This window comes from Lytechinus variegatus, chromosome 11 (genome assembly GCF_018143015.1).
Source record: "Lytechinus variegatus isolate NC3 chromosome 11, Lvar_3.0, whole genome shotgun sequence".
NCBI lineage: Eukaryota > Metazoa > Echinodermata > Echinoidea > Temnopleuroida > Toxopneustidae > Lytechinus > Lytechinus variegatus.
Window position 1 is genome coordinate 3,461,939 of NC_054750.1, and position 9,815 is coordinate 3,471,753.

At 35.9% G+C, this 9,815-nt stretch overlaps 1 protein-coding gene across 2 annotated transcripts in view; it reads right to left on the reverse strand.

Moving 5' to 3' along the window:
- Positions 1-5,452, reverse strand: part of LOC121423682 (sodium- and chloride-dependent glycine transporter 1-like) — a 37,273-nt gene extending 31,821 nt beyond the window's left edge. Inside the window, exon 1 of one of the 2 annotated variants that reach the window (XM_041619112.1) lies at positions 5,301-5,452. In XM_041619112.1, coding sequence (XP_041475046.1) covers positions 5,301-5,336 — 36 coding nt within the window. In that variant the 5' untranslated portion in view covers positions 5,337-5,452. Of the gene's footprint in view, positions 1-14; positions 231-5,300 lie in introns of those variants that run through there. The other variant, XM_041619113.1, reaches the window with a different exon arrangement.
- Positions 5,453-9,815: the final 4,363 nt, after the last annotated feature.

Below are 9,815 nucleotides of genomic sequence, written 5' to 3' on the forward strand. Positions count from 1 at the left end.
AAATCAACCCATACCTTTTCAGAATCACAATTTAACTTCAACATCTCTGTCGGCAGGCCCAACAAGCGTTTCAAATCCTCTAAACAAAACAATAAAAGTCTTCTCGTTTCCACAAACGATTCAAGTACAAAATCATGAAAAAATCTCTCAAATGTTCCCAACTTGAATTCTGATCACCAATGCTGGCTTTTCTTAAACCATCAGAGCTCAGTGTGATGACTGCTCAATCAGTGATACATGTAATTAAATATTTTAATCTCAAGAAATGTAATTTGTGGACGAAGCAAACCAGTTGAGTCGTCCTTACTCTCCTCTCTACTTGTTTCATATAATGTTCATGACTATGATGATGGTAAAGATGTTGAACCTCAATGGGAGGTGTGCCGATATTCTTCAAGCTGATTGGCTGGCTAGATAAAACATAACAAGACCTCTGGTTACACTTGCAGAACATCAACAAAAGAACAAGAGGGCACACAGCCAAATTCTGGTAATGTCTATTGGTACAATGCTTGGCAGCTTTACAGAGAGATCAATACTCAGTGCAGAAATATGAAACAAAACAAATTCAGTTGCGACGTTCCCGCCATGTGATGTCTAGCTTCCCATACAATCAATATGCACTGTACATGTACTTCTAAAGACATGTATAGCTGCATCGCATCGCCATCCTTCGATGACGACGCACTCTATTTCAACCTGCGTCAAAGACATTTGTTTACATCCTCGCAGTGACGACTGCACTGCTAATGAAATATGCATGCATCTCGTGATGCGGTAACAATGTGCCACGAGCTGGAGTGGGGAAAAAACATGGCCTCTTTTATACTGATAGTTCATATAGTGGCGCTGGATATTTATATTGCAGAAAGTACTGTTCAAAAACAATTTTGTATCAAATTAATCAAAGATTTATCGATTCCATCACTGTTTTATCAAATATTTCAGGAGTCATCAATTATTACAATGTAGTTTGGGTTTTTTTTTCCAAGATCCTTTCCATTTTTGCTTTATTTCTTTAAAACGAAATTGAAGTGGCATTTTGTTTACGATATGACATGCTAGTTTGGTAGGCTGCATTGTAAGCCGGCAATTAATTACATTCTATTTGTCGCATCGCCCACAACTCCTGGCAGGTGCATGGGAAATGACACCACAGGTCTGTCAATGATCTGCCGGTAAATCCAGAAAAATTAGCTTGCGGTTTCCATTTTCCATGCAGGCGAATATGTGAGGGGGGAACCTGGTGAACGTCTAAAACATCTAGTTAGTCACAGGAAGGAAGAAAACGAAGGCCGGTTAATTTAGACGGCCAACAGAACATCATCTAGAGTCCGGGCAGCAAATAGTTATGATCATCTACTTCTTCATCATATATTTTTGTTTAAGGAAAGATCTTCAAGCAAATATGAACTTCAAAATTAAAGGTAGACAATTGAAAAGGAATGAGACTTTGGGGAACTTCAGCCTTTTATTTTTCAGACTAATATTCTTTTCACACATTGTAGAATTTATGTTGTAAAGTCCTAAAGCAAGAATCAACCAGGTTCACCATACTCGCAGGATTCCTTTATCCACCACCAAAAATATCTTTAGACAGGGAGGGGGGAAAATCCCCAAAATGATGACTACTCATCAGGAGACTGTTAGGTTTAAGACTAATCTCTTTAACCCCCTCAATGTAACTGCTTTCTGAACCAGGAAATACTACCCTCCTGCTTTCCAAGAAATGCATTATCAAAACTGCACACTTGTCTTTTCTCCTTTCTTTTTCCATACATATCAGCACATGGTGGCACAACCAACTGAAGGAAGTGTAAAATTGAGAGTACTACATGTTGATAACAGATATTGATATTACACCCACACACAAGTATCAGGAGATCTAAATGAACATGGAAGAAAAGTACTTCTTTCTTCCTACTCGTCAATAAAAACATGAAACACACCACTTAAAAACTTGGTCATTTTCATTCCCCTACTTCTTTTAAACTTACATCACATAATATGCCAAGATTTTTCTTATCCTCATCTCAAAAAGAGAATATTTGGGGGGAAATTTGAAGTATCAATAAAGGTTTATTACCTCTGATGGGTGAAAAGTCCAGTTTTGTACATATGGATCAGAAGAGCCACTAGAAAAAAAAAACCCACTTCATCAAACCAAGGGTCAAACAAAGAGAGCTTGTTAGGCAAGAATGGGGGAAAGGAATGTATCTTGGAACTTTCATAGGAGACCACACAAAGCCCAGGTTTTGGACCCCTTTCTTCGTTTGTGTCACAAAATCAATATGAAGAACCCCTCTTTCGTTCTCCTTTGTTGCTTTGGGTGTATACAAGAGGTTAATCTATGCTTAAATTGGGAGGTAATGATTCTCTTCAACTAATAAAGATTTGCGGGAGTTTCAGGAAAGAGAAAGTGGAGGAAGAGATACATTCCCATACGGAATGACGCTCCAGGCAGAAACAGCACAATATAAATTCAGTGGTCTGCAACACAAAAATCAGTGCCACATAACTGTAGACCATCATACATTTTGGCATCTTTAATTGAATTAGATTTATCTTTCTCCATTTGAAAAAAAAAGAAAAACACCTCTATTTTAACAATCCTAATTATCCTGGCCAGTTTGTGAATTAAGAAGCATTTTGACAGATTTTAACTTCATTTCTCAGAATAAACGCAGATACATGATTTTGAGTCAATTAAGTGACATCATAACTTGTGAAGAATGATCGGCATAAATCAATTCAATCGATGTCAGCAATCTCTTGGTCAGATTATTCCATATTATAAGAAATCCATGAGACAGTGCAGTCCTGCCTCTTTGCATGATAGTACTGAGTGAGAAAAGATAATTAATACAACACACAGCAGACAACTTAATCTATTTCATTGGTGTTGTAATCTGCCAGAATTAATCAAGTAGAATGCACTCCTAAAATTATCTCTCGTTATCACTAACAAGCAAACAGTTAAATACTAATTAGCTCTTTACAGATCACAAGCTAGCAAACAGATCAGGAAAGATAGATAGTGTATATTAGCTGTTTAGAGCTGAATTATTTGTTCAAGAAAGAACAGATCACAATGAAATAATTATTTAATCTTATTCAAACTTTCTTTTTCTCAATTTATTTCAGAACAGGCAACTTGAATAATATTCAATCTATCTCTAGTCATGAGCAAGGGGTAAAATGTCAGTAGGCAACTGAGAAAATGTTCCTACATAGTCATAGACCAGAAAACATTTTATCATTTTCAAGAAAATGGGGGCAAGGAAGGGGCACTCCAAGGCAACATATTACCGGAGCAGAGGTGAGCACAAGCATGCAGCAATCACAATCATTTTCATAACATTGCAGACAAGCCCATCCCATGCTACTACTATGAGCATGCAGTGCTAGTATATACTTCATATGTCTGGCTCATTAACATTTACAGCACTTGGGCTATGTGAATGGGATGGGCTCTCACTTCCATTTATGGTCAATCTGTACTGCACACACGCACCACTACTATCCACTAGTCTTTGCAATGCAGGCTTCCCATTCCAATCGGGCTATTCAGTCAGACTTTTCTCCAATACTGCCTTCAAGCATTTTAGAGTAATTTCAGTAATGCATTCTTTGAGATTGCATATTCTGTTTGTCATGCAATGCTTAATTTTTTGCCAGTTTTTAATAATGTAAAACCACTATTAACTTTACCATAGAATGAAACAAGACACCCTACATGTAGAACACAAATGTGATCAAAGATCATTTTATGATTTTCCCTCAAAATAGTTTGGATCTAATATCATAACTCAAGAAATCTTTTTACCAGTTGGAAATTCTTAGTGAACAGCAAACACAGAATATGCAAACGAATTCAACTAAAATGGAATAATTCTCCCCTGATATCGAAGAAAAGATGTCTTGAACTCTAGATCTGATTTTTGCCAGAAGACAAGAATGGAGAAGCCTGCCAATTGATGCAAGGCAAGCCTAAATCAGGTTTTTCATTCATCTCTTTTATCGTAAAAATCTTGGCAGCAATGTGCTTGAATTGAAAGGGGTGGAGGGGAATTTGATCCATCTGACCCAACTATGGCAGGCTTGCATTCTACATGACCTCTTTGGGAAAACATGGGAGAAGGTCTTACAGACCAGGCTTACATAGGGGTAAGAACGAGTAAGAATATAGGTTAGATCTACCATTAGACTTAGACATTGAGTTTACAGAAAAGTTACATGTACAAATCAGAATGATAAAAATTAAATTGAAAGTGCATTGGACTTGGAGGCACATGTAGGACTTTATATCGAGTCATAAAAAATGCACTAAACCAAAAACTAAAGGGCAATAGATTCTAATTTAATTAAACTCACCAGAACTTCAAGTTCAGACTTGTCACTTGACACAACTTAAGACTTTAAGTTCAATCTAAAATCAGGCAGCAATTCGGATCTTTCTTACTAATACTAGACTTAATCGTAACCGTTTTTCCTTTAGATCTAGGTCTACTCTAATTTGAGTAGATCCTAAGTAACGTTAGATCTCTGTTCTAGTAGTCTAGATCTGTTAGTGTTACTGTTAGATCTAGACTCATGGCTAACATGGCTAACTAAAAATCTAGTTCAACGTCTTCAGTTAACATTAATTATATTATTTGTCACGTTTGTTTATACAAGTTCAAGTGTTATTTGTTAAACCATTGGATTCCTATCAAATTCAAGAGAAACAGAACTATGCTGTATATCTAGATAAACTCTCAATTTGAATTTATGAGCGCGATCATGGTTCAATTTCCGAGGCGAAGTGAAGACAGTCAAGAGAGTTCGGAAATTTTCCCGCGCGATAGTGTTACGACGTGGGATTCGAGCACTCGATGTGGATTCCGGCGGCACCGGCCACGCTTCAGAGAATCCCGCCTCATGGCGAGAGAACCGGCGAGCGCTAACAATGCAAAGACAATTTTTTTTTGTCGCGGACAAAAACCCGCATGGTCTGCAATTCTTCACCATATGCTTAGCAGCACTTTACTAAATTATGAGCGAAATATTAAATAGCCAGGTAACCGGACAGATTTAGACATAAAAGACAATGTCAACAAGCAACATGTTTTGAAAATCAAGTTATTAACAATATATGAAAAATTTTCATGTGATAAATGTGACAACAAAAAACACCGGTAACATGCAGTTAACGTGCAGACGTGGCATGGCCTCCAACTTCCAACTTCAATCCATCATTTTTTAAACAATTCTACAAGAAAGTTCTCAAAAGTGAATAAAATGAATAACATAATACTTACAGCTTCCATCGCTTTTGATGACTGAAACGAAGTCATGATTTTTCTTCAAACCGATGACTCCTAAACGAATGTTTTCCAAGATAAACTTGTGTTAAAATTTTTCTACCTTCTCTCACGGCGTCGCTAAGAAAGATGCCGTCTATTTTCTTTTTTTTGCATGGAAAACACCGGTACATCGACAGCGCATGTGCACGTAGTGGAGTAGTAGTTTAGCTTATGAATATTTATGAAGTTCATTCATGGAGGTTTCATGTAGAAATGGGGTATACTTGTATTACTGCCCTTCTTTTGTTTGAGTTTCTATCCGTTAGACTTTCTTGTGATTGATTAATGTTATCAAATAAAGTATTTTAATTCTAAAATGAAAATAATTTAGAAAATAATTTTCTTAATACAAAAATATTATATATCGAAATTATACGATTCACCTATTATTTAATGGACGAGTCATCGGAAAGAAAGTCTCGCAAAGGTCAACAAACGGTCATTTTCACTCTCGAACATCGTGTGTGGATTAATTTTTAATAGGTAAATGTCTTTTATCGAAAATTAATGAGCTTGATATTTCAGATTTATAACTATCATTAAAACTTGATTGAATTACACATCTTCTATACGCTTGGCAAGAAACAAACTACGTTTGTAATACTCTGTTAATTCTTCACTTTTACACCCCCATTGAAAAATGGTACCAAACCAAAATATAAACACACGCGGTGCACGAGGTATGGCGGGAAACGTGCTCTCTATTTGTATACAAACAGACGACAATCTGATCACTTCCGTTCTCGACTGTCCTATTGGATCCTGGATATTGGCAAAGTTCTGAAGAAAAAAAATTGCTGAAGAGAAGTGACCAGTTGCTCCTGAGTAATTGTATGAATAGATGAAAAGAGGAAAGTTGCTTACCGTGAAAAGATGATAAAGAAGCATGAAAGTGAAGACAAAATATTAACACCTCGTCGATAAAAAAAATAATGACATTCGGACTAATATCTACTTAACAACGCGAAACTGAGCTTTATTTCTCTTCATCATCTATTATACCATTATTTGGATCTGGATGTAATACAGTGCAGGACCGTTAGGTATAATGCACTTCATGGGTTTATGTGTGAATCGGATCAAAATCATACTTATTAAGTTATTATGGGATTTTGTTAAATACATGAATATATTATCTTTTTAAAAAAAAATCAATGCGTGTGTATATCAATAAAGAGGTCAGTTAAGACGTATGCCAACTGGTTTATCACCCCAACCCCCTTCCCGCACGGTCGATTAAGAAAAAAATAAAGGAAAAACAAATTTAAAGGTAAAAAAGACATGAAAATGAATTGACAAAAACTTCACAAAATTGTAATTTCGATATTCTCTACTATTTAGAATAATTGTTTTAGCCGTATACATGCCTCAGCCATTCGTTTTACTCAGGGTTATAGAAATATTATCGAATATTTACGTAAAATAAGATTTTGTTTTTATTTTTTTATTCTTAGATTTAATGTTTGACTTGGGTTTGCTCAGTAGTGATACAAGATAACATTAATGAACGGAAGAGGACACCAATGGCATCACACCCAAGTTATTTTATTATTTTGTAATATGATATTTTCTTCATTTTTTTTTGTTCGGATATACTGCAAAATATGGTGTGATTTTGCCTTCAATCTGTGCAATCACTTTCAGTGTACTACAGTTCAATTAAAATTCAAATGAGAAAAATAAATGTTTAATATAGTAAATACGAAAAGAAATAGTGTATGTATGTGACATTATCATATGTATATTCATTTCACCCGGGGGGGGCACGTGCCGGCTGTGCCCCCATCCCCCTCTGGATCCGCCAATGGGAGCACGTAATGCATTTGGACTGAAAACTACTGCCGTTTATAGATTGGGGGCTTCGGGCTCATGATGCTTCACCCCCCCCCCCCCCCAACACACACACAAAGGAGAGAAGTTCCCGGGAGAAGTCCCAAGGCTACAGAAACAAGAAATGTGAAACTGGAGAAACATAAGAAAGGGAAAAGTGTGAAGTATGATAATTTTCTAAATAGGAAGTCAAATTCTATTACAAATTTGGATTTTATTTTATTTTTATTTTTTAAGTCTAAAATCAATTTTAGAATTAGAATTCCATCCATATACTTTTCTCACTTAGTCATTCCTGAGAACTTCACGCAAAAAAGCCGCGATCAACCCAAATTCGAGCCCTCCTTTTCGCTCAAAGTTGCATGTTAAAAAATATAAGAGGAATAACAGAAACATGGGCCAATATTCATTATCACAGTAAGAGGGGCACTGTAAACTTTAAAACCTCACTGTGTAGGATACTATTCGTGAACACTCCCAAAATTGAGCCGAAATGGGGTCATACCCCCCCCCCCCCGATCGTGTGTGTATAAGACCACGTTCTCACCCATCAAAACAAACAATGGTATCGTTGCCGCCTCACTTTTCTCAGCTTAGGGGGATGGTCCAGGCTGGAGATAATATTATTATTTATATCTCAATGAATAGTATAAAATTCACAGAGCAAAATGCTGAAAATTTGACCAAAATCGGACAACAAATAACAAAGTTATTGAATTTCAAAGATTTGTATTATTCCAGTGAAACAGTTCTAGGCATGTCTTCATGAATATTCATTAGGTGGGCTGGTGATGTCATATCCCCACTTGTTCTTTTGTATTTTATTATATGAAATATGGTTTATTCAAAAAATTTCTACCAAGAACTAAAATAATTCAATTGACAACTAATTAAGTGAATTAGTTATTTACTGCCGTAATTTATTTCAATAATGGATACACATCATTTACACATGTATAAAGAAATGAAACAGTTATGATTTCAAGTATAATAACATAAGAAAGTGGAAATTGGGGATATGACATCATCAGCCCACCTAATGAATATTCATGACTATGTGCATAAAATTGTTTTCACAAAGTATTGATAAACTATAAACTTAAAAACTTCGTTATATTTATTCGATTTTGATGAATTTTTCAGCATTTTGCTCTGTGAATTTTATTCTATTTATTCAGATATAAATATTTTGTTTATTTTTTGTTGGTTGTTTGTTTCAACCATACTTTATATTCACAATAATAAGATAAGAATGCTCTCGCTTCGTATATCTTCAAATTCAAATCCTGAATCAATATTTGGGTCTCGTAATTGACATCGGCAATAATTATTTTCAATGGGTCCACGGATGACATGGGTAATTTAAAAAAAACGAATTATTTTGGCCCCTATATATCCATTCGTAAAACCAGGAAAATCAGCCATTACACATGAGTTTACTTTTCTGGCCCAAACAATGCAAAAAATGTGACACATTATTTTCGAAAGTACAAGCACCCTTTATCTACTTTCGCTCAAAATCCCCTATGAATATAACGGTATCCAACCCCCGTCGACGCGCGCTAAAGCGATTCTCATTACGTAATCGCTCTAGACAATAACGGGACAAAAGCCCACGCATCTTTTATTCACGAGTGGTTGATCAACCCTGTTTTATAATGAGTGAAACTAATGGTCAAACCCTTTTTGTCCATTTATAATGACCATGTTCTGTCTGACAATGTTCTCTGCTTTACAAGGATTATGTGAAAAGAACTTTGCCGAAGACAACCTACAAGCTTATACTTTATTTTCTGGCATAACAATAATGGTTACACTTCGTAATTCCGAAGGTTCGTAATTCCGAAACACGTAAATTGCCTATACCTCGATGTTCGTTAATCAGAAAAGTAAATGGGTTCGTTAATCCGAACATTAATTTTGTGGCGCTATTCCGAAGGTTCGTTATAAGGTTCGATAATCCGAAAACGAAATAAAGTTCGATGTTCCGAAGGTTCGTTAATCCGAAAACGAAATAAGGTTCTTTTTTCTGAAGATTCGTTAGTCCGAAAACGAAATAAGGTTCGTTCATCATTACGTTTTCGGACTAACGAACCTTCGGAATTACGAACCTCACTTTGTTTTGGGACTAACGGACCTTCGGAATTACGAACCTCATTTGGTTTTCGGAGTTACGGACCTTCGGAATTACGAACCTTTGGAATATCCGAACCTTCGGAATAACGAAGCTTCGGAATTACGAACGTATGCGACAAAAATGATAATGATATATGTACGTGATATTGTTGGTTACAAAATGGTAAAAGAATGAAACAGTATTTTTATTTATCTTGAGGCTTGTCAGACAATAATTTGAACTTTTTTTTTATTTTATTTTTTTTATTTATTTATTTACCACTTGTGGGATGGAACACCCTATCAGCACATGCTGTTTTTCGTAGGGGTCCAGAGGACACAAGAACCCCCCCCCCCCCAAAAAAAAGGGGGGGGGCCTCCGGCCACTTTTTGCTCCAATGGAAAATCTGCACGATATAAGCCAAACATGAAGTCTAACCTCCAAAACTAATCAACCCTAATCCATAATTGCATTATTCTGAACAAAAAACTCTATTACACTAATAACCCGAACCCTATAAAAAT